Source organism: Acanthaster planci, linkage group LG11, assembly GCF_054643075.1.
Source record: "Acanthaster planci isolate LZ-2023a linkage group LG11, COTS_SCS, whole genome shotgun sequence".
Lineage (NCBI taxonomy): Eukaryota > Metazoa > Echinodermata > Asteroidea > Valvatida > Acanthasteridae > Acanthaster > Acanthaster planci.
This window is the reverse complement of record NC_141787.1, coordinates 8,642,888-8,668,141: the sequence shown is the minus strand read 5'-3', so window position 1 is coordinate 8,668,141 and position 25,254 is coordinate 8,642,888. Positions and strand designations below refer to the sequence as shown.

General features: G+C 40.4%; 2 protein-coding genes across 7 annotated transcripts in view; one reads left to right on the top strand and one right to left on the bottom strand.

Annotated features, from left to right (window-relative positions):
* Positions 1 to 171: 171 nt before the first annotated feature.
* Positions 172 to 25,254, bottom strand: part of LOC110983836 (BTB/POZ domain-containing protein 8-like) — a 28,438-nt gene continuing 3,355 nt past the window's right edge. The window contains exons 1-14 of one of the 4 annotated variants that reach the window (XM_022243416.2): positions 16,259 to 16,344; positions 13,778 to 13,968; positions 12,488 to 12,694; positions 11,481 to 12,146; positions 10,029 to 10,118; positions 9,534 to 9,614; positions 8,516 to 8,612; positions 7,628 to 7,716; positions 6,424 to 6,526; positions 5,417 to 5,599; positions 4,256 to 4,405; positions 3,284 to 3,413; positions 2,706 to 2,773; positions 172 to 2,197 (exon numbers count right to left, since the gene is read on the bottom strand). In XM_022243416.2, the coding sequence (XP_022099108.2) occupies positions 2,153 to 2,197; positions 2,706 to 2,773; positions 3,284 to 3,413; positions 4,256 to 4,405; positions 5,417 to 5,599; positions 6,424 to 6,526; positions 7,628 to 7,716; positions 8,516 to 8,612; positions 9,534 to 9,614; positions 10,029 to 10,118; positions 11,481 to 12,146; positions 12,488 to 12,694; positions 13,778 to 13,923 (2,055 nt within the window). In that variant the 5' untranslated portion in view covers positions 13,924 to 13,968; positions 16,259 to 16,344 and the 3' untranslated portion in view covers positions 172 to 2,152. Of the gene's footprint in view, positions 2,198 to 2,705; positions 2,774 to 3,283; positions 3,414 to 4,255; positions 4,406 to 5,416; positions 5,600 to 6,423; positions 6,527 to 7,627; positions 7,717 to 8,515; positions 8,613 to 9,533; positions 9,615 to 10,028; positions 10,119 to 11,480; positions 12,147 to 12,487; positions 12,695 to 13,777; positions 15,889 to 16,258; positions 16,345 to 25,254 lie in introns of those variants that run through there. The other 3 variants (XM_022243415.2, XM_087143396.1, XM_087143395.1) reach the window with 3 other exon arrangements.
* Positions 16,466 to 25,254, top strand: part of LOC110983837 (ras-specific guanine nucleotide-releasing factor RalGPS1-like) — a 51,784-nt gene continuing 42,995 nt past the window's right edge. For all 3 annotated transcript variants that reach the window (XM_022243421.2, XM_022243422.2, XM_022243418.2), the window contains exon 1: positions 16,466 to 16,692. The gene's annotated coding sequence lies outside the window, so the exon portion shown is untranslated. The remainder of the gene's footprint in view (positions 16,693 to 25,254) is intronic.

Sequence of the window (25,254 nt, the reverse complement as noted above, 5' to 3'; positions counted from 1 at the left end):
CCTCTGAAATTACATCCCTGATAATATACAAATTACATGTACGTTTTATGTCTGTTTAGGTCCGAGTGTGGCAAATAAGATAAACATCCTTGCACAAAACATTCTAGTTTCAAATTTCAAATACTCGACAGACTCGAAGCACACTGCAAATCATGCCTTCATAGACGGCAATGAAATGAAAGACTTGTTTCACTTTATTCCAAAACATCACTTGCTTTACACAAGTCTGGACTTCTTACATGCAAAGTTTTGAAAATTCTGGGATTTTCAGTATCAAAATGATGGATGGTAAAAACTGTTCTAATGTCTAAAGGAATAAGACATAGATGAAGAACTGGACTCTTGAGACCTTGAACTATTCAAAGTATGGTTTGTGACTTGGGTCCTAGTGCATGTAATTTATTAAAATGAATGAGTCTGAAGTAGCCAGAGCCACTTTTTGAGTTTTCATTTGTACTAGAAAGAGCAAATTGAGTTTTTTGTTTTGATGTATCACTCAGTTTGGCATCCTGATGAAAGTGGATACTCCATGGTGACAAATGCTGTGCATTCCTATTGATTTACACTGCAACACCTTTTACTCCAAAGTAGCTCTGGCGACTTAAGACTCATTTTCGCAGAGTGGGTCACAAATACCTTTCATAAAACCCGCTGCGTAAATCACGTGCTGGCACCTGGATACGAGACAGTTTCAATAATCGATTGTAATACGGGCGTTTCAGAAAAGTGTGCCACCAAGAGTTTCCAACACGTTGGTCACTCGCAATGCGCGAAATCTGTCGACCCGATGCACGTTTGGAACGGGTTGACAGATTTTGCGCGTTGTGATTGGCCAATGCATTGCAAACTCTTGCTGGAATACTATTGTGAATCGTCTGTATTGGTCAAGAGTCTGTGTGCACGCGGCTTGCCATGTGCACACCAAGTCCATATTAGGAGATTTTTTGGGACAACTTGCACAAGGACTATACTTTACTATAAACAGACGGGTGTGCTCAGGAAAATGAAAGTAAAATTCCAGAACAAAACCGTTGGAAATCCATCATATCATATCCATCATATACCGACTTCTTTTGATTCTCTGACTACAAAAAGGCATTTATGATTGGGAATTACTTTGTGCTCAAGAGACTGAATGCTGATAATGCGCGAGCCGCTGGTCTCATCCATTCTCCTGAGCCGATCTTAAATGCACAAGACCGACCAAGCACATATGTATTCCCTTATTAAGGGGTCGTTCACAATTATCAACATTTTCACAAGCATACAAAATGTTTGCTGGGGGAGAGGTAAAAGCCCGCCATACACTTTCAGAATTTCAAAAAAATGTTGATTTGTTTCCCCATTTTCTGTGCCCCTGCAGACAGGTCTGATTTGGGTCTGCCATAGGCCTTACGCTGCGTGCACCAGCGTTGCATGCACCGCGTGCCTGGCCGGCGTATCGCGTCGAGATACTGCAAAGTCGAATCTGGCTTCACAGTATCTCGACGGTACCTACCTTTGTATAAACTATAATTGTGCAGAAAAAAGCAACATTTTCGTCGTACACTTTCAGGGGAGGTCTCAAAAAGGTGTAGGCTTTGTACACTTGTGAAAATGTTGATAATTGTGAATGGCCCCTAAAGGTAGTACATAAATCATATCATGCAAGAACAGACATTGTGAATGACTGAGCTAGTTGGGATAAAACAATTGTTTCCAGACTAACCATTCATTGAGATCCTAGCCAAGAACAGAGGACGGTCTGATTGACTAGTTCTTTCTACTTCCAATTAGTGATGCAACTATGACATTGGAGCTACACTTACATCAATTATCAATACAAATAAGAAGAATGGCATTGAAATGAACTTGGAAAATGCACTGACAGAAAAGTTTCCTGTCATCACAGTCTTCACAAAACATATTAAGTGTCAGCTGTAGACACGTTACCAAATTATCAGCTTGAGACCAACTCTAATTACATCCCATCAAACTATATGGTAATTGTATTTGGTAAACATACGGCAAAACTCCACATCTACCACACAGCAATGCTCTCTGAAATCCTATTAAATAACAATCCGGTGACAAACGACTTCTGACATCCCAAGAGCAAGACAAAGACAGAAAAAGCACCTCTCCAAACTCAAAGCAACCTCAAATCTTTCACTTAATAATCACTCGCATTCCTTCTGTACCACGCTTGGTTTTTCCCCTGAGAAAAAAAAAACAAAAACTGACGACTGACATATTTCCCAATATTCTCAGATCCAACAAAATGGCACCAAATATGATTGGGTCGCATCGATAAAAAAGAAAATATGCACACCTGTTTGAAAATTGGCCCTAATCATACCCAGACAAACAAAACCCCAATGGGTTGGGTTGTGAACTATTAAAAATTTGAACATACTTCTCTTTTGGTATATGTTATCGAATATTCCCAACAGGCTACAAGGTTTTTTCAGTAATTTTTTTCAACAATTCAGGGAGAAAGCTACTGAGTTCTTTGCTTTGATGTATATGTACGTTTAGTATCCTGATGAAAGCAGACAGTATTGGTGAGGAATGGTGAGGCTTCCTGTTGATTTGCATTGTATAAGGTTCTTTTAAAGTGGCTCTGGTTGCTTGCGACTCACTTTGTTAGTTTGGGTCACATAAAAGTGCAGTCACACTACCTGTACATTGCTAGACCCCAGCCTAAATCAGGTGACTGCACTTACCTTCAGTGAGCTGCTGAGAACTGGCCTACGGGCAGGTGCTTTCCAGTGGCTTTCAACAAACATTCCCTCTGTACAAATGAAGATAAAAGAGATTCTGAGACCTGCTTGCAGCCAAAAATTCTATACAATTCAAACAATAAATCAAAGTTTACGGTTGACATCCCATTGCCCAAGGCCAAATCCTCAATCATCTGTCATTGGCCAATGGTGGATGGAAACCAACAGATCCGTGAAAACAGACAATAAACACATTCCACAAAAGGCATATATGGATCATGGCTACATGTATGCAGTAGATTGAATGTACAGTGTTTTGTAACTGACGCTTTTTCCAAGTCCAAAAGTCACACTGGATTGAAAAGTGGTGCAGACAAAATAAAGGTGCATCCTTGAGCTTTATTATGCGCAAATGTCTGGGAACATGGCCAAAAATAAAACGAATTACCAAAATGTCCAAGTTGGTAAAAGGACTCCAGACTATATAATAGATTCCCATTCTTCCCATAGCCTGCACCAATATCCAACATTCCTCATTACCAACCAACCGGGGAGGGGGGGTGATGTTATCAGAGGCCTACCTTTCTTGATACGTTCTCTAAGGTCTTCAGGCAGTCGATTCCAGCCTCCAGCTCGGACCACCAGATTGACATTGCTAACCATGTAATTGTAACACTGTGAGTATAACTTGTGCACCATAGCAACAGCATCCTGCTCAGAATGGGACAAGATTTGAAACAAGTACCAATGAATCCTTCAAGGAATTGTAAAAAAGTGAGCAAACTGATATTGAAGTGAAATATGACACAACTGATCTCCTGACAATTCCAGAGAACCTCTTGCATACCATACTAGTGCTGCAACTACATCAATCTTTGTTTTGGAAGCATGTTTTATTTCTCCCAATCTCCAGAAAAATCGTCCTCGACCAAATTGAAATTGAGGATGTCCTGAACCGCCAAATCCACATCAATAAATCTGCAAAGCATTAGCACAGGTAATTATGCTACACATGGTATTGGTGCACCAGTGTTTATTAACCACTTCGTGCCGGGGCATTTTTCAATGTTGATGATGCTGGGCCAGCATAATTATCATTTTTTCCGTTTTCAAAATCCTTCAAAAATTCATCATTTCATTTAACAGTCGCTTACAGCCGCACGAAGTAATCTTTAGGCACTACTGTAAGTTGGCAGGTGACCTTCATTGACGCCCGAGTATTTCAGCCAGGCCTGCTGCCTTGTAAACAGAGCCCAGATTGTGCGGTGTTATATAACTGTCTTTTGTTCACGAACCTGGCTCAGTGCGCTGCTGACCTCTTTTCAATAGGGGCCAGATTAGCTTGCAGCGGTGCTGTGTGGCTCTTCGCTCCGAGTTCGGAGACCCCGGCCAAGCATATAAACCATACGTCTCCGATTCCGGAGTCCCCAGCAGGAAGTGGTTAATCAAATCACTTGTACACCAGGCCAGTGGGGATAGTCTTACAATGCACATACATAGACACACCCAAAATAGCTCAGTCTTTTGGGGCACTATCGCTTACATGTTCTTACCTGGTTCCATTTTCCTTTATCAAAGTCGTCTGTTAGAGTTATCTGGAGGGAATGCAGAGCTAGGAATGTGAAGTTAGCCAAGTCTCTTGTCAGAGAGGAAATGACGCAGTCAAACACTGGTTCAACTATGTCCTTCTTCCAATTCATACCCTGTGCACAGAAGACAACCATGGGATTATTTCCTGTCTAGGAATTATTGTAATTTTGTGCGAGTGTCAACCCACATAGACACTATAATTCCTGTAAACAATTTTGTTCACAGAAACCTTTGCAATGAGAGAAATCTAAGACTACTCTGTTAAACAAATTCAATACTTCCATTGTAAAACACAAAGAGATTGGGTAAGTTTGGTTTTACACTTGCACTTTATTTGAAAATTGTAAATGAACCACAACTCCAGCACTAGGCACTGTTCTACAAGTGGTGGACACAAAACCCAGTATAAAGTCTCATTTGTACATCATCTGTTTATGCATCATGCCGTCGCACCAATGACCACCTAGCCTTGTGTTTAAAAGTTGGATGTCTGCACATTGTGTCTTCTGACATTTCATGCAGCCAAGATAGAAGAAAGTAACATTTTGAAAATGCTACTTCAGATCTAAAACTCAAAGGGGAACCGTGGAGAATCTTGTCGTTCACATATGGTTGGTATGGCTCTATTCTGCATTCTTGGTCTCACCCATTTAGCTTCCAACCTATGAACTCTTTAATGTTCCTGTCTATTGAGTACGCAATAAAGTAATTCCACACGGCAAGGCTGAGTGCAACACAACATATCCTGTCTCTATGGTCTCAGTGAATGAAACGATCCCCTTCTTTTACATAAATATACATGCATGTAAAACATTTACTGCTTGTTTTATTCAGAGCCTCAATAAATCCCTGCATCCCTATGGGTAATAACATTTCTTGTGACTATGGAAGAGAGCATTTTATACAATATCTGCATATATCCCTGTCATCTGATTGATTAGTCATTGATCACATGTCATTGATATTCATTCTATTCAATGGTACCTGTCGAATAGAACTTCGTTTCACTTGACTGGTTCCTGCCCCCATTTCATACATTTCATTCTTAGTAAGGAAGAAGAAAAATCCAACTTTACTGCAAAACTATTTGCCCAATAAGCAGCTTCATGAAACTAGCTCCTAACCTCAAGCAGACTCAAGAAGGAGTCTTCCTCAACAATGCCCATAAAGTTCATGGCTATGAATTTAATACAGGCATCCTGCAGATGTAGGGCTGCGGAACGAATGACCTTGGTCCAACTGACGTGGGGTAGATTGCAGACCAGCTTGTCAATCTGGAGCAGCAGCCCAACAGCTGATTTCCGAGACTACAAGAACATCAAAGAAAGAAAGTTCAAATTCAAGCTGTGAAGATCTGTCTTTCTGTGTTCGTGAATATGAGGATGCCGATTTTTTTCATAAATCTAAATACAAAAATACTAGAGATTTTGAAATTCAGTGACTGCTAACTTATTTACCAAAGTTCTTCTAGTTCTTTACAAACATGTAGGTTACTGTGATAAGCAGATTCCATTTAACCTTCAGCTTAGTGTCTAAACCCTGTTGGATAGATTTTTCTCAATAGCTCACAATAAGAAAAGGTATACGGTTATCATGTTCTTACCCTAAGAGGTGCAGATATGTACAAATGAACCTTTTCATCAAAACTGCTATACTAGATTCATATTGCAAGCCATGCCAGCTCTTTGGGGGCACATCTTGGCAAATGTAACCACCATGTGACATTAATAATCAACGACACCCCGAAAGATTTCAAGGGTAAGATCGTCTGACGGAAATCAAAGCAGAGCGTGCTTTCAAGAAACCATTGAAACTGTCCAGTAAAAACAGTCTGTTAACCCTGAATTCTGCTGATGGTCTAGTTACAAACGTGGACTACATGCCTCTCTGTATTGAAATCATTATGATGGGTGAACAAGTGCAGTTTAATACTATCACAATTGGTCCAGTAAGCCGAGAAAATCCAGCATTGGTTGTTGTTGATTCTTCAATTTTTTTTCAACTTAACCATGAATATTGTTTATCAAAGTTTTCACTGAAGGTAATTTTAGATTTTTTTGACAATTATACATATGTGCAACCTCTGGAATCAATGCAGAAGTTGAGTTTTGATGGGAGTGATTTAACTTACCAATGACCTGACGGCAAAATCTCTGCATCTGACGAGCAGGTCCTGAGGTAGGGTAGCAAAAGTCTTCTGACTCCAGGTCCGATCAAGAAATTGCACCTGCCAACTGGGACAAGATCAAGGGGGGAAGCATGAGGTGTAGTGTAACTTTGTGCAAAACCAAAACCCCAACCGCAGCTGACCTAACCAAAAAGGCAGTTTAGGGTAGGGTTGGAATAGTTTTTCTACCATTTCAATCTGGTTTGGTTTGTACTTTTTGGGTTGGGTTGGTTGAAAAGCAAACGACATGCCCTCTCATCATTCATTTGAAGTTCGAAGCCAAAATGTTTGTTCCAGATGACTTTACACCGAAACCCCTCTAAACTGCAAAGACCATCTGTATAATTTCCCACAAATGTAATTTAAAACCCCTTATAAAGACCTTTTAAAGATGAAAAGGAAATTGTATAGAATTGAAATGACTCTGAAGATTTGCATCTCTTCATTCCCGAGTTGTTTAAAATCATTCCAACTATACCTGCATATTTGCTAGGTCTCATACCTTTCAGTCACTGAAATGTTTGGCTGCATCAAAAATAAGTGTTTAAATAAGACCCGTTATAAATTAACATCTCCCCAACGCAAAATACATCTTGAAATAGTTCGCAGTACCCGCTGCTACACCCGACTCGGACCAGCCAGCCGACCACGGCAAGCTCGGTGGTCGAGTGGTTGAGACGACTGCACTAGTAAGCAGGAGGTCGTGGGTTCGAGTCCCACCCGAGTAAGCTTGTGAATTTTTTCGGAAGCTCTCAGACAAGCACTGAGCATACAGTGTTTATTAATACATATGTTGGGTAAGGGCAAAACCCGTTATAAATTAACATCTCCCCAACGCAAAATACATCTTGGAAAAAGAAGCAATGATATCTTGGTTCTGTTTTTTTTTGGACGTATTTTCCCACTATATGGCGGTGAAAATGGTACATTAAGAAAATAGCCTGGAGGGGCGTCACAAACGTTGAAAACCTCACCCGGCATGAAGTGGTTAAGAACATGGTAAGGTGTGACGTTCAATCCACATCATTCACCCACAGGACTGAATCCATGCTCTTTGAGATAAAAGATGTGAACACGGTCTACACAATTACCACATGAACAGCCACTGGAACACTGAAACCCACAGTGCTGAGTTTTCAGGTATTCACCTGAGTTTTTGGGTACCCACCTGAAGATATCATCAGTGAGATTGGAGAGGTCAATGTTGGAGATCAGCAGTAAGCATTCTGGGATATACTCTAAGCACATACTGCAAGGCTGGCGATAATAAAAGAGGCTGATTAGACAGATGGGGGAGAATGGGTGGGAATGCCACTGCAGTGAAGTGAATCCATCATGTTACAATAAGGAGAATAGATCCCCCCCTCCATCCCTGGCAAACGTAAAGACAAGATAGTAACCCACCCTTCTCCATTCCTTGGTTAAACAGAAAACTTCCTGAATTCTATCCATATTGTGCTTTTGCATGGTTCTGGCTGCTGCTTACTGAGAGTAAACAGCTTCAATTCAAAGGTTGACATCTTTACAAGCAATTTGGGCCTTGATGCATTACATTGGCAGTTAAATCTTCGTATTGCATGCATAAAGAACAAATTTAACTTCCGATTTCAATGTAGAACCGTATAATGTTCTTTGTCATATAAGAGCCTTTGATTTGAAAGAAAATCTTACTGGGGTCAAAATTTATTTAGCTTCTATTTATTTGGTTCATGGACATAAAAGTGGTATAATATTTGGAATGTTGCCTGGTCAGTACCTGCCCTACATATTCTTGTATTTCCAAAGTACACAATTCACTGCTTCCTCACCATTCACCTCTGCAGCTGGGTTTGGATTCTTGACTTAGTCCCACATGTGGATTAGGGTTTCAGTCCCTGATTCCAGCAGGCTTTACCCAGAAGGTTCTTGTGGGCTTTTCCTGTCACCTCTAAAACTGTTACTGCTTTTCATTATTCTCTCTACTTGTTTCTTCATACTTAGGACTCACAGTGCCTGGGACACTAATGAGGAATCCTGATTTCATGACCAGAATTACTCAGTGATAATAGTAACATACCTTATGGAAGAAATGGCAATAGTCCTTTCTCAGCTTGAACACAACAACATCCTTGAGCATGTCTAAGGCATACATGTCAGCCATGTACAGTACATCCCTGTGGGAAAAAATACATACTTAACCCCCTCTGGTCATCATAAATAATATGGGTTAAGTATTATTGTGATGGAATTCTCTCACCATCACTTAAATTTGACACTACAACAAAGCAGCCACAAAGCGGTTAAATGAATAAGGCCTAAAAAATGGTTCCTGCGATTACATGCCTCTCAAAAATAGGGTCAGTTGGTGAGAAAATTTTTGGGGTCAAGTTTTTGTGCTGCTTGAGTGGCATGATTGGGAACAAAGGCTACCAAATGTTGCCATAAAGTGATAAAAACTTGCCTTAATCAATGTAAAAATATTTACAGTCAACAATTCTTAATATTTATGGACAATTTACACCCTTATTTATAAAGCTAGTCAGGTAATCACAACAGCAAACTGGCCAACAATGTCCATGTATCATGTGGTGAGCGTCCATGATGCATCCAGACGGATGGGCAATAAACCCCGTGCTGCAGCAGGAAATTTTGTGGAAGCACGCTTGCTTCAAGTACGAGCATAACAACCTCACATTTCACTCATGAACACAGAAAATATACACACATTAAAGTTTTGTGAATGAACTGGCAGAAGTCTTCTTGCAACATCAACATTTTTTTGATCAACAGCTGTAGGGTTGCGTGTATGTAAAGCTGGAGTATAGTGTAATGACACCATTAGTATAGACTGGCTGCTACATTTCCATCCCATGTTCTTTGTATGGGCACAGCGCAGCGCAGCAGGAACCTCCGCAGCATTGCTTTAATGCATTGAGCTTTGCACAAGTGTTTTCACCTCTGTGACAGCGAAACGAGAAGGGAACTCGTGAAAAAATAACAGAAGTTTCTTTTCAAAAGTTACAAATTTAAGCAGGAAAACATAAATAAAAAGAGTTTAATTCGGAAAAAGGTTGTTCAGAGGTGATTTGACTTACCTTAGTATTACACCATCTGGAAGTTCATAGGCACCGCCATAGATGAATCGTAATGCAAGGATCACTGCAGCATAAGTGAAGCTAGATACAAAAAGGGTAAACAGATGAGCATTCTCTTTCCAACAATAAATCAACACTGAAGAAATAGATTAAAAGTTGCACATACTTAAAACATTCCCTTGTTTTATAGGTCATTTATTTTTTGTCAGACTCACACAAAAACGAGCGCCCAAATTTGTGAGAATGCGATAGTCAATCGCAGGATATATTCTAAACAAGTCAGACACACCTATATAATAAAATGACCAAAACACATAAGGCAGTCAAATGTCTACATCTCTGCTTATGGCATTGACCCTTAGCTTTTGATGTGATGTTCCATCAGATGATTTGACATTCCCTTCTTGGATTAATGTTAGGTGTGGTTTTATTGTAGCAGTACCTGTGTTTCATTTTTCAATCATGAAACAAAGCATGCTGCAAATCTCAGCTCACCTTGTGAGTTCAATCTCACATGAGCTACTTTCTCTCCAACTTCCCAGCAGCATGGCGGCGAAATACTGGGACCTGGCACACAGCATGAACCTGACGAGGACACACACAAAAACGTTTCAGAATGAACCCCTTAATGGCCTCCCTTCATAGGCCGAGACCGTGGCATGACAAAATCATCTCTTGATGAGAAAACTAACACACAGGCTTGCACTGTTTTCTCACAGCAGTATGGTAACCACAGACCTACAACTTAAACTTGAAGTTTTTAATACTGTAATAGAAAAGCGAGAAAATCCATGAGGCTTTGAAGTTTAAAAAGTACTGATTGGTTTTGTGATACAGGCAGGTCATAGGATCAATGAGCCAGCTTGGTAAAGTGAAGCAGTAAGCATATGTAGGTCAGTTGGAATACTAGTACTATATAAGAGACATCAGCCAATTCACCCATATTCAAGCTGGCATGCTTTAGATCTTTTATCACAAAATCTGACCTTGCCTCATTGAAATACCTAACTGTTTTTTTACAAGAACACTGAGTGACTTCTATAGAGAGATCTGAATGATATAAGACAGTTCCAACTATTCCGAGTGCCATTTCCTGACAGAGTTCATTACCAGGCATGACAGTGACCTACATGTAGTATTAGTAATTTGAAACAAAAGGAGAACAACTTTTTTTGTGGGTTGAGGACACTTGTATAAGGGCATCTATTATTCAGTATTAACCATTTTCTGCTGGGTGGATTTTTCTTGAGCAAGACAAGATGCCGCCTCATTTTCAAGATTTTCTGTTTTCAAAATTCTTCAAAAATTCATCATTTCATTTAATGGCCGTTTATACAAAAATGAAGGACTCTTTGGGCACTACTCTAAAGCTGACAGGTAAAAATCATTGACTCCTGAATATTTCAGCCAGGCCTGCAGCTTTGGAAAAAGAGCCCAGATTGAGCGGGGTTACGTAAGATTCTTTTGTTCCTGAAACCGGCAAGTGCACTGCTGACCTCTTTTCAATAGGGGCCAGATTAGCATGCAGCGGTGCTGTGTGGCTCATCGCTGCGGCGGTAGAGAGCTTTTGTCCCCGGGGGGAACCGCTCGCTCTAAATGCCTTAAACCGTGGTATGCTGTTTCAAAACAAGGCTGGATTATCTCCACTACTGAGAATGAAAAAATTTCCGTAATGCCCAGCAGCTCAGTCTCTAGTGCTGAGCACGGTCTTTTGTTATAAGGCCCAACTCTTTTGTCCCAGTTCCGGGCTCCCCGGCTCTGCATGTACAGCCTACGTACTCGAAAACTGGTCGCCCGGCAGGGAGTGGTTAAGTGAAATATCTCCACTAGGGTCTCTACTAGTTGCAAATACAAAGATCAAAAATGAAGCAATGTACTTCGGGGAAAGAAGCACCATGATTTAGTTGTAGACCGTGTCTACGTTCTATTTGACAATTCTGTTTTTACCTATGTGCAGGTATCTCTTTCCCATCTACTTTGATGATGACATCAGGAGCTGAGTCATCCGTGAAAATACCCAGTAAGTCTCTCCCCAAACGGCAAGATGCCACTGGCAGTGGGCTTTCGCCAAGGGAAGACTGCAGTCTGGTTTCTGCAGACAAGTTACCACTCTTTGCTGACACCTTGGGGTTCATCCCTGTTGGTTTGGTCTGTGACTCTGCGCTACTGGAAACTGTACTTTTCCTGCCTCCACTGCCTTCAAATGATTGACTTCTATCTGATGGCTTTTCAGTTTCCAAATCTGGTTGTTCCAAGGGTCTGTCCTGCATGTCTGGAACATTTTTTTCCATGGTTTCAGGTTCGCATCCCACTGTGGTCTTCACACTCTCCAAGCCAATATTTTCACAAATATTCATGGTTGAAGCATCAGTTGTTCCAATCTGGTTCCCAACATTAGCATCAGGAATTTCCATTTGACTTTTGAGAGAAGCAGCTTCCTGAGCTGAATTAGTCACCTGACTATTGACTGTGTTGGTCTCAGGGAGGCTGTATTCAGTGTCCACGTGTTGCTGGTCAGTGTCAGTTTTAGTTGATTTGACCAGGTCTTGTGGGTTCATCTTACCTTTGACAACATCCCAGTCAGGCATAACATTATCTTCTGTGTATGCAGCTCTGAAAAAATAAATGCCAACAAACGTGTTGTAAGATTATTCAAGAAATACATAGGCTTTAACTTAGAATTTCTAATCTTTTTGGGGGAAATGGAAACTTGTTCCTGTAATCATTTGCCATACATGCCCTGAAGTGTGCTTGTTGAAATGAACAACACACCTATTGTTTACCCAAACAATCCCAGAAGCCAACAATAAAATCTAAATACATTAATCTTTTTTTTTAATTTTTAAAATGAGGTTCTATTCCATTTAAACTGACCTAAGCATACTTCCAAGTAGGCTCCAGTCTAAAGTACTAAAAATGTATACATGGAATAGTTTCCATAAGTACCACCCCACCTTAGCATATTCTTGAGATCCAAGGCAGTTATGCCTAGTCCAGACAAATCAACAACTTTCTCATCCTCTTCCGTTTCTACAATCCGGGGCTGGATCACCACAGTAAAGAACTCAGCAAGGCGGGCCTGCAGGATTTCACAGTGGGCTGGTATCCTCTCTGAGTTGACAAGCAGATGGACATCGGCAAAGGTGCCCTCATCCAACAACCTGAAAGATGGAAAAAAAAAGCTTGAAAAATCTACAGGACCTGAGGTGAAAGACACAAGAGGCAGACTAGAATTAAGTTAGTGCAACAAAGATTCTGTCCCTGAATTGGTCTAGGGCATGTCACGTGTTACCCACATCTGTGCTTCTTTTAGTCGCATGAAAATGTACATGTACTATGAGAAAGTATTAGATAACACCTACGTAGAACCTTGTCATTTGATTAGACGATCGTAGGTCCCTTGATATTTTATAAACAGACTATTTCAAGGCTTACATCATAAACATTGAAATTTGTTATATACACCTTGGATTTTTGGTTACATGCAGTTTGATCTATTGCACGCAAAGGACTTCAATACGTAATTGGTCAACAGAGGGCACGCGTTATACCCATGATCACTAAAATGGCAGCGGGTTCAAGCAATTTGTGTTGCTGAGTGACGAGGAAATTGCCGAATTACTTGATGGAACGGACGCAAAGAATACAAAAAACAAATTCGGTATGCTGTACGTCAACTAGCGTCTTACGCGAGGTGTGCTGGTATGAGTTTAGACGAAGTAAAAAAGCGATCCGCAGCAGAACTTGGCAGTATGGGTGCGCACAATGCATTGGGATAAATAATTCATGTAATTATGCAATTTACAGTCCACCCATCAGATAACGAGATTTACACATGGTAAACCCAAGAATTGAATTCTTTCTCTGGTGGTTTATCAAACTAGCCACCCTTTGTGATCTGGTTAGTGCTCCATTTCAAAAGGCTTCGCCAAGCCTTAAATACATCAGCACACAAAGCAGACAAGATCCCTCAAAATTTACTAAAATATACTACATGACCATCACAGTCTTCTGTCTGAAGTCAAAAGCTATTCAAATGAAAAACAAAACAGCACTCCTTTGTCACTGATCACTCGTTAACTCATGATTGGTCTTATGACTGGTCTAATGACTGGTCTTATGACTGGTCTAATGACTGGTCTTATGACTGGTCTTATGATTGGTCTTATGATTGGTCTTATGACTGGTCTTGTGATGGTCTCAACTACTATGACTGTCTGGAAAATTCTGCAACCTTGACACACCTCTTCATATCCTGACGAAGATGTTTGGCGAGGGCACCCTTCAGCTTGTCCTGCTCTTTTCGTGACTGCGCCTTGAAAGCCGAGTTAATGGCCGGAACTTTGCAGCTGTTGGTTGTCCTAGCTGCACTTCTAGCCGACGCTGACATTGTGGAAGTGATGTGGTTGTCACATTAACCTTCTATTAAAACAAACTATGGAGAGAATATAGAATTCAGTGATATTGTTGGTTGGATACACAGTCCATGGCTGGTTGAGAAAGTTTTAAAGTACATGTATATGCATTCCCTAAAAGAAGAAATATTTAGCAGTCTAGTTTGGTATTTTTGGTGATTTTTTGTTTTTAATGAAAGCGTAAAAGTGACTATAAGAACAAAGTGCATTTCTTTCCAAGGTTTGAAATTTGAAATATCAAAATTTGAACATTATCATCTTTGAGCCTGCTACCCTTCCACAGCTAGTCCCCAGGCCTACTACATGCATTTTATCCAAAATGACTTGGTTAAACCAGACGTGGAGTCCTGTGCACTGAAGTCAATAAAATGCAGCAACCAGTGAAACAATGGCTATGGAATGGTTTCTAGTGTCCCTTATTTGCAAGGGTATAGACCTTTCTAATGTGATGTCACAACTGCGCTGGACCACGATGTGTTTCGATGGTAATGAGTGCACAGTGTTGTGATGGTAATGTACATGTACTTATACGCTGTACGTGCGCTTGTACGTGGTTGAAGCTGCTCGTAGGAATACATGTATGTATGCGATCACTGTGGCCACGGCGGCCTCCACATGGTGGTATTGTTCACATTTAGCACGATCCAGTCACGGCATGTGGGTGAAAAAAGTCTTTAGATCTAGCAGCAATTACATACATGCATAAGACTTGTCATTAACAATGAAATTTAAAGATTTCAACCTTAACTTCCCTTTTTGCTTGTACACTTCCCAAAGTCTTCAAAATATTGTAGCGCAATAGTCGTGACCCATGGAGTGCTCGCTAGTCGCCTTACGACGACTAGTCAACTACATGTACATGTATCTGGATATCGCTAGTCATGAGTACCAACACCTTTTGGCATTGGTGATTACTCGCACTAGCCTAATCAGGTGATCATACAGATCAGCTGATCACAACCCTCAACACAATCATATTCTACCATTGTTCTACCCCCAAACTGATGAAGCCTACAGCCTTTATCATGTTCCATTGGCACAAAATTAACATCACTAACTTGGTCTGGACGCTGTCCATTTTTGTTAGAGGGCTTCCTCCAATGCACTGCATCAATGATGTTTTGGCTAAATCATACTAACACTAATTCTCCTTGGGCCTGGGCCTTAGCAGTGAAATATCGAGGTAAGCTACAGCATGCTTAATTAGTTAGAACAAGAATATATCAGACATGTTTGACATGTCAGACAAGTCTGACACTGGGAATCCTGGGTTTATGAACATGGTGAACAGGCGTCAAGCGGCGTCTGTTTACATGGTATAGGCCCTAGGTATAAACTTCTTTCCAGGATTGCCCTCGTTTTGAATGATTTATTCTGAGACAAAACCATACAAGTGCATATAGTGTTAGCTCCATCAGACCATGGAGGTATTCTACATGTAACTCCATGATCCGACTATACATGATGTGTGCGTGGTGTATGCCGTGCACGGCATGTCAGTGCTTCACAATCTATCATGTCTGTTTCCTTGTTCTATAGTAATAAACTAGTATAAATATCACAGGCATGACAAGGAACAGATGCCCCTCCTTCCTCCATGCATAAACGATGTGTTTATTTCTGAAAGACAACGTTAAAAAGGAAGTACTAGTAGGCCTAATGTTACTTCTTAATTTCAATTAAACAACATCTCTGGTCAGACACATGTCCATTTATAATTAAAATCACACGAAATTATAAGCTTCTTTTCACTTTCTCTTAAAAGGAAACAGGTATCAAATACTTATGAAATCAGCGTAATGGTACTGGTCCGGTCCCGTCCAATACAATACTACTAAAAGTACTAGTGTTATACTTTTCGCGACAAAACACTATCACTGAGGTTTTCGTGTTGAGGGACCAGCCTAGTACTAGTCTTGACTCACGACGCTATATAGGGTACAGTCCACTAATTCAAGCCCCATTGAAAACAGTGTAAAATCAGCACTGCTCAGAGCCCAATAACATGCATACCAACATCCTGAGATTTCAGAAACACAAATAAAATTATTGTCTCGTCCCTAATCTTTCAATTTCTTTTCATTTTTGTTGTGGCCTAGCCAGTTACATTATTAATTATTCCCACAAATAAAATCACCCCCTAAAAGTGATTTTTCAGAAGTCGGATTGCAGCCATTTTTCAAGTGCCAACCCTCAACTTTTTCGGGCACTTACGACCATTTTTCAACCGTAGTTTTTAGCCATTCTGCTCTCATATGGAAGCTCAAAGACCCAGGGAGTTGATCCTGGCAAGGATTTACACAATCTCACCATTTTTGGGGGGCCAAACAATCTCCACAGATACTGTGGGGGGCACTTTTAATGCTAATGATGGCTAGAAATTCTCACTTGAATTAGTGGTCTGCACCCTAAAGCTGAAAAGCAGATCGTGCATAGGGCGCCCTCTTGACTATTATCTAGTTGTACTGTACTGCTGTGCAAGGGCAGCCTACAATAATGACGGAAACCACTATAACCACCGACGTCTTGGGCTAGGACTGGCCGAACAGTAACAAGCTGGTACTCGGTAATTTTGATTATCGCGAGCATGAGCATCAGTGTTTATCATACGATCGTACGTGCACGCACGCATCGTGGAGTAGTGTGCATACAGGGCGAGATACTGTAGTTCGCATGCTTCGGGTCTGTGGTTTGTGACTGTGAATACTCAAACTCACACCACTTAGCGTTTCATTCATTCTTTGGTAAGTGACATTATGAGGTGTGTGTCACATCATCATTCATGTAACCATGAAAGTAGATTTAATGCAATGGTCTTCGTTACCGTGCTTAGGGCCTGGGCCTACAACTTTGTTCAACATTGTCATTGAACGATTTGTAGCGGTCGCACTAATTAACGTCAACACAACGTCAACACGCGTCAACGCATGATAGTAACGTGACACACCGTCAACACACCCAAATCACGTTCTAAGTTAATAAAAACGCGATTCGATAGCAATATAATAATGCCTACAATACAATATGGCTAACAACAGTGGGCAACATTTGGGCTTAAAAGCCGTTTTATTTCACGAAAATAACACCCTCCGCACAGCCACGAAAGATAGTAGCCATGTTGCCCCTCAGTCAGTCGGACCATACCATTACACTACGGTGTGTTGACGCTGATTAGTACGACCCTGTTGTAGGCCTATTGTTGAGTTTGGGATCATGTACATGTATTTTGGGACCCCTCCGTTTTTACATGTAGTTTCTTTTTAATGTCGTTTAACGTCGCCCTGGAATCGCGGGGGGGGGGGACGATGTCACATTGTCAGGGTGCAAGATAGCCCCACTACACTAGTGTGGCACGGACTCTCGCTACCACTCCATCCTACATGTACATGTACCTTAGCCTCCATGGCCACACATCCGTATATGCAATTTGCGTGTCGGCGTAGTGAAAAAGTTCGGTGCACCCTCTTATAATCGGAGGCGCAATTTTTTTTGCACACAGAGATGATCCTTAGCCTCTCCGCTTTCTTAGCGCCATTTAATGTTGAATGATTTCACTGACGTTGTTCTGCTATTTTCCAGTCTTTTTGCCTTCACCCATTCAATCTAACGGGCTCACTCACACAGTCACCATCTTTAAAATAAGGTCGTTGAACATTACGACCCCTCATCGTCTCGACGGCTGTTCCATGTCAAGACATATCTCAACTGCTGCCCAAGTTTTGGAAGAACCAATTGGTACATGTAGTATCTTATCGCTCAGTCCGTGTATTAGATATGACATCAAATCCCACAATCCAGGGGGTAGGCCTAGGCCTATATTTGGGTTACATTTAGAAGAGTAAATTAGGGCAAAACTTACCGCACATGTTCGTACATGTAAGGTACAGTTGACAATTTGCCTATGAGCACTTATTCCAAACAGCCATCTTTTTAAAGTAAATGTCGACAATATTTAAGTAAAGACAGTGGATGTTTAACTGTCACCGCCTGAAATTAAGGCCCAAATTATATTTAGCCAGCCACAAGTAGACAGCGCCCTCGTTGAGGCATACACATGAGTAAGCCGATAAAGGTTGTTAATTAAAGAAGCTGTTTCAATGTTTGCAATGTATTTTGGATTTGAATGACAAGCAAGGCAATTTATACACGACCCTATGGAAGAAGTGTACCGCTACCTGCAAAACGAGACATGCAAGATGTACAATGTACACGTGGTTCAGCGGTGGAGGACATTTTTCTGCAGTATCTCATGTTGTACAGTATTGGTATATCACATAGACAAGGTCTTATTTTTTATGCTGTGTATTTAAAATTTAATGCGAGAAAAAGTTCCCAGACCAGAGGTTCCCAAAATATCATAACCTCTGCAGTACAACACAAGCTTGAAATAAAAATTGCCAGAATACATTCTGACTATTCAAGAGAAAATGAAAGTGACATACGTTTGGGTTGCATTTGGGGGGGGGCACACTATATGGCGAACATCTACATGTAGGCCGACTTGACCAACATGTACATAGTCACTGGCTGTATCCAAAAGACGTGGCTGATGTGACTATCAGAGACACACAAATTTATGGCAAGTGGAGGAGCCATGTTATTACTGGCCATGCAGACATGCACCTCTAGCCAAATCATTCATTCGAGGCTTTTCTTTAGCTACGCTGAGGTTTTATGCCTGAAAGCTGTCTTTTTGTGATCAGTGACATGCTGTAGGTTTGGCTGGATTTCTTGCATGTTTTCTCATCACAGATATGCATGTATGTGCATGTACATGTAAGAGCATAATCGAGGTAATAGGTAATGGTGTATGGTACACAGCTACATACTCTGATTTTTTCCCCAGGGACACATGTGCAGGGTTGAATAGAATTGTTTATTTTAGCCAAGTGAAAGGTGGCTCGGTTTACAAAGGTCAGGCAAACATCTATTCAGAGTTTTGTTGTTTGCTTTTCAAATGATACATGTGGGAACATGTACAAATATTATAATTGTGCAGTAAACAGAGGTGGCCTATTTTGTCGTTTTTTGGCTTGGGCATAACGACTGACAATGCATACCGTACATGCGCCATTGCACAAACTGATAGGCAAAGACTTATCTGATTTAATGTACATCCACTTACATGTACATGTAGGTAAGTGATGCAGAGTTAGAGAAAAATCAGCTAAATGAATGCAATGATGCTTGTATAATGAAGACTGAAGAGCTGCAGGAGGAAGCTACATGTATGTCTTACTGCTCACTGCTACGCTTCGCAATCCAAAAATTTAACTGGCACTAAAATGATCCTAGCTAAAACACTGGTTGCGGTAAAACATGGTTGCCCCTGGGCAACTGCTTTTATGAAAAGTGGTTGCCTGGGGTTTCAGCTTGGTAGCCCGAATATAACCTTGCTCATGAGTGTCGTTTTGCAGTAAACATTGAAATAGTGTCCAACCACAAAATACTCTACCGCACTCAAATAGCAAAGATTTGACATCATGTCTGGTTGACACAGGGTAAACTGCACTAAAAATTATGCTTATTATACATAAAGGCTTGAAATTGGGCTAACCATCACAAGAGCAAGTACTTGCTACCTAGACAGCTGAATTTGTCAGTTTACAGGAGCATGTACATGTGTATATGCCATATAAATTCAAGAAAATTAAACAATTTAAGGCCAAACAAAATAGTTGTGCTTCCTATTACTATGATTACAATCCACATTGAAAAAAATAGGTTGCGTAGGTCTTCCTCTAAAGGTTTTGGGTCAAAAATTTTAGGGTAGGGAATTTTTATTTAAAAAGTGATTTTAATGGTTCATGTATACAGTGTTTTTCATCCACTGTTTTTTTTCTGTGGATTTGTAACTTGAGGATCAGTCTTGTCAAAGAATGTATCCAGGTCAGAGTCTCTTTAGACAATTATACATTTATGTTGCACTGGCATTTTGATAAGTTAATGTCCAAAATTTGTTCGAAGCTCGTACGAAATGATGCACAAAGAGCACTTACAACCGCATGATGACACCTGACACATTAACTGTGCAGCCACGTGTGTGAGCCTGCTGCGCTGGTGCTCGGTGACTTCGTAAAAAAAATTTGTGCTTACATCGTAGTTCCATGACAAGGGTGATCTGAAGTAAAGTAGTTCAGGTATTTTGCATGGCAAGAGGAGAAACAAGCGTGTCTTAGTACATGTACTTGCACCTTTCTTTATAATTTAGGGGCGCATTTACAAGACAAACGGGAGCTTTTTATCAACCTACACCGTAATTTGTGGATGAATATGTCTGCATCATCAAGAACGGGTGGCATTCTTCGAGTGATTTCTCAATTTTTTAGAACACACAAATAAAACTTTCCCAGTGGCCCACGCTGTGTAGAAATCAAATCGTTGTACATGTACTTCCTCAAAAATTCTCGATACGCGTGGGTTAGTCTAGTTCTCAGACCTGAGGAATTAATGGCAAATCTGCAGGCTAGGTCAGGGAACCGGACTACAAGTACATGTACATGTATGTACCGGTACATGTACACATACTGTGTACACTTTGTATTCATGACTCGCACATCGGCCCATTGCAAACTCAGGCAAAACCTTGGTGAAATTCCTGAGTTGGATCAAGGAATTCATTGCTTGTATTTCTCTTAAAACTGTTTTTATCAATTGAAAATACAAAATAACAATGAGTGGAGAAAAATCAGTACTGTACTTATGCCAGGTTCTGGTTGTCCACAGACAACCATTTGTGGAAATTCTTGTTGTCCAGAAATGTGTTTTGGTTGTCCTGGGCACCTGGGTAACCGATTTAGCGAGGATTGGTGTTTTGATTTTTTTAAGTGAACAGTATTGAACTAATTCACAGTGATGAAATGAGGGGAGTCGTGATTCATATCTGGAATACTGATGACCGTACCCATCCTCCATCTTGATCAGGGTTGGATTATTAAAGTCTCAAACGTCAGCATTTTTAATGGGCATAAACACCTTATAATTTGTCCTACCCACATCATAACCAATGGAAACTAATATTAAATAATTACCGCCATAATTGGTGAATAGATTGTAAGTGGTAACAAATGACAACGTTTTCAGACTTTAAAAATGTGATAACCGGGATAATGAAAGATGTTAGTGGAAGACAGTTAAGCAACAGTACTCAGTCTGGTCTTCATATACAAAGGTGTAATACTGAGCAGTATAGATGATCTGCAATTCCTTCTTTGTCGAGAATTTGACCATAAAATCTTTCGGGCTTTTTTGGAATTTACTTTAATTGTATCTGTACATGTATAATTTTTAGCTGTAAGTGTAATTGTAAATTTGAATGCCTTGAGTCTTAGGACCATTTTATTCAAATGTTTATGTGAATAAATAAACCAATAATAATAAAAGCCAATAATTAAAATAAATGTTTCACAAATTATCAGGTCCTGTAATCAGCAGTTGTGAACATCATTCGATTCTGTCAACAATTAAACACCAGCGAGTTAAATTAAAACAGATGAACAGCAACGTAAAAACAATTGCAAAAAAGGACCCCAAACCGTCATCCTTCCACAACTTGAACTGAAGTATGTTTCCACAAACGTGTTCAAAGAATAATTTTACTTTAAATCATTTCAAGGTAATCTTTTGACAGCTGATTTACTGCCTCTGATGGGGCCAGAACACAGGCCTTACGTGTGCTCCGAGCTCAGATTTATCAAGAGAGTGGAGAGGTTTAGCTGCACATTTTATTTGAATGGAAAGAATTGTGTACTTTTGCTGAAATCATTGCTTCCTGTACATTGTCTGTCACATACGACAGTGTAGCAGTTCGCACGGACATCCATGTACATGAAACATGGGAAGTTTACGTTAAGTCAAAATGTGGGAAACAACTAAGATTTCTTCCTGCCTGGTTCAATGATGATCGATTGCACCTCTGTGGAAAAAAATTTTCCTGTGTGATTTATCATTTTGTCCTTTTATTCAAGTGTTCAATGGAAAATGAACACTCTGTGCTGGACGCGCATCTAAACTTTCGAACAGGCATCTGATACCCGTGCACCCATGTGCATTAAAAATTTGTGGCATTTGCATTCACGTTGGCGTAATGAGTGCAGCCTCCTCCCTCCCTGGTGTTCATACTGGACCTGCATGCTTCAAGAGGCATATGTCATACATGTTCATGTACATGTATGTTGTATGTACCGATATGGACCAGTATTTGCAACCTACATGTATCTGAAAACTACATGTAGTTTTGTGTTAATCTCTTCCATTTATGCATCTGTTTTGGTTGAAATGATCAAGTGTCAAATAGGTACATGTACAAGTACATGTATTGTATTATACATGTTCATGTTTACCATACATGTATATGCGCGTGTGTACATGTACATTGTACTTGTTATTCCACGGTCATAGATAGTGAATTTTAATTGGTCGCAAATTGATAATACAACATGCTACAAGCATGCATGTACATTTATCATTCATGTGTGAGGTCCCTGGTGATGTTGCCTGGCTGCAAAGAATGATGGATAACGGGGATCTTTCCCACAGTTGATTTGTCGGGTCTACTTCATTGTAATTGTGTAATCTTGGGTATGAGTGTGGATAGCCTCGGTTGTACTCAACAATTATTGTAGGTGTGCACTGTGTGGGGGACATGGAAGCACTGTGTCCATCCATACATGTATGTGCTGCACCTGCTATCTTCACTCTGACCGTGATGAAGACCTGCATGTTATTAATCCTAACCCTACATAATACTACAAATTACTACTTGTAGTAAAATGTAGTAATCAGTGCTGCCACTTGTAAGAGGGCATGACCGCATTGTTCTCTGAAGCCATAAAATACAATAGAAAAGACAATGTACATGTACCATACAGTGCTGTGGCACTATGAATGCATGGCTTTAGTATTCTCTGTATGAGTCACAATGGAAGTAACCGAGCCAGAAGTAGTAATTTGTAGCGCTAAGTCCTTCGGGCTCAGACTACTTCTTAGTATTTTGTAGTACTGCGTACTGTAAGCCAAACAATGTGCTTGGTGGTTAGGGCCAAACTTCTGTTCGTGCACCCAGCTGTGCTCGTGGAACACGATTATTTTCTAATTACTGTTTCTACTGCAATTGCCATTGCTGTTAATAAAATGCTCATGCCATTGTCTCTTTTCATCTGCTCTTGTAAATACTTTCCAACAGAATTGGTGTAAATAATATCTTGAAATTCAACCAGTCGACAAAAACCCCAGTGCTTTTTAAATCCCAGGTTTCTCCAGTAATCCAGTTGGTTATAAATCCTAGACTTCCCCCCTCCCTCTGATAAAAAACAAACCCAAACAAAAGCAGACGTCAACAAAGGACATCACAGTCAATAATTTTCCTAGTAATTTAATATTTAAATTGCTGTTCAAGTGTTTCAATTTGTCAAAGTGTTTTCATAATCTTGCAATAAAATATGCGTATATACATGTATTACTCATGTACAGACTACATGTACCGGTAAGATAGTTCCAGTGTAATCTATGACTATGATATAACAAAACAATTGTTGCCTACTGTCAGGGGGTCCATGGGTTTTTTACACCTCGGAGGGGGGGGGAGGAAATGGCACCGCTTGAGTGCCATTTGCCCCCGTGGGTGTACAAAACGCCATGGACCCCTACACCGCAGACAACAGTTGTTAAAAACCAACTCCAACGATGTTGATTTTTCTCATATTGAATCCTGTTCAGAAGAATCAAGTCTAATAAAACTGGCACATATCAATATCTCCCTTGCAACACACGGTTTTATGTTAATAAAACACAGTTTTTGTACCTGTTTTTCCTGGGAGTCCAGTTTGCAGCTGTAAAAATGGACGTGAATTTCCATCCCGGTTCTTTTGCAGAATTTCTAGTACGTCCACCAAGATGCATGATTTGGGCATTATTGTAAGTCATGAAGAAAGGAGCACAAACTCTCGACCGAAAAGAGATAATGCGGCACAGTAGAACCTGCTCACAGATCGATCCCTGACATGCGGTGCACGCACATGTAGCTCCATTTTCATGTACATGTACATGTACGTTCATAGTGCAACCAGTCGTGCCACGGATACCAGTTTCAATGTTTTCTCCAGTATTACATCATACAAATTTTGTTTCTCCACAGTGCCACCAGCGGTCAGATTGTGGAAATTTTTCATTAACCCTAACAGTCTCGAATGCTACAAAGTACTACTTAGTAGTAAAATGTAGTACTCAGCCCTGTCGCTTGTAAGAGGACATGACATGATTATTCTCTTCAGCCATAAAACACAATAGAGAAGACAATGTACCATACAGTCCTGTGGCACTATGAATGCACGGTTTCATTGTTCTCTGTACGAGTAACAACGGAATAAACCTCGCCAGAAATAGTAATTTGTAGCGCTAGGTCCTTTAGGCTCAGAGTGTTACTTTATATTTTGTAGTACTGAGTACTCTAAGCCAAACAACGCCCGGTACTGTTAGGGTTAAACTCAAAGACAACGTTCAAAAGTTTCGGCAAAATTACAAAAAATACAGACGCAATACAGACATGATTTGGTAATGAAGATATGATTTATTAAACACTAAACGCAATAAAAGTTTATTTTCAAAACTTTTAAAACAGTTAGAGTTGGTCTTTAAATGTGACATGTGGTGTCACGAGTAAGAGAAATACATGTGTACGTCTAAACTTGTAGGATAATCATGACAGCATTTTTACCGAACGATGTCACACTAAGCAGCACTGAGTGGCAATTATAATTTTCTGCATGAATAATTCCTGCTAAAATACTGGCCCAAGGCACCTTCCTATTTTACACATACATGTATGTGGGTACAGTGAATCATGTCTAGCCTAGTGCCTCAGTGCCATAGGAAAGTGCTCATGTAAACCAATTGTGGCATCATAGACCTACGTGTAATGGAAGGTACATGTACTTGTCATAAAATGTTTAAATGCAAAAACAGATTTAAATGTAGGAACCTGTCTTTCATCTTGTTAAAAAGATGACTCGAAACAGCCTCTTTGTGCACATGTGGCCACCACTGTATCTAAGGCAAACAGAACTCTTAGCTTCATTTGGCAGACTGCCGGTGGATCATCACCTAAAGCCTTGGCATCCTTGTATCGTTCACTTGTTTTGCCAATACTGGAATACGGCCTGCCAGCATGGCACCCTTACACCGAGTCAAATGCTGCCAAACTGGAGAAAGTTCAAAGAAGGGCGAGTAGGATGTGCCTAAAGCAGCATAAAGGGGAGATGCCCTATGAGGAGAGACTTCAAAAACTAAACTGGATGACTTTGCAAGCA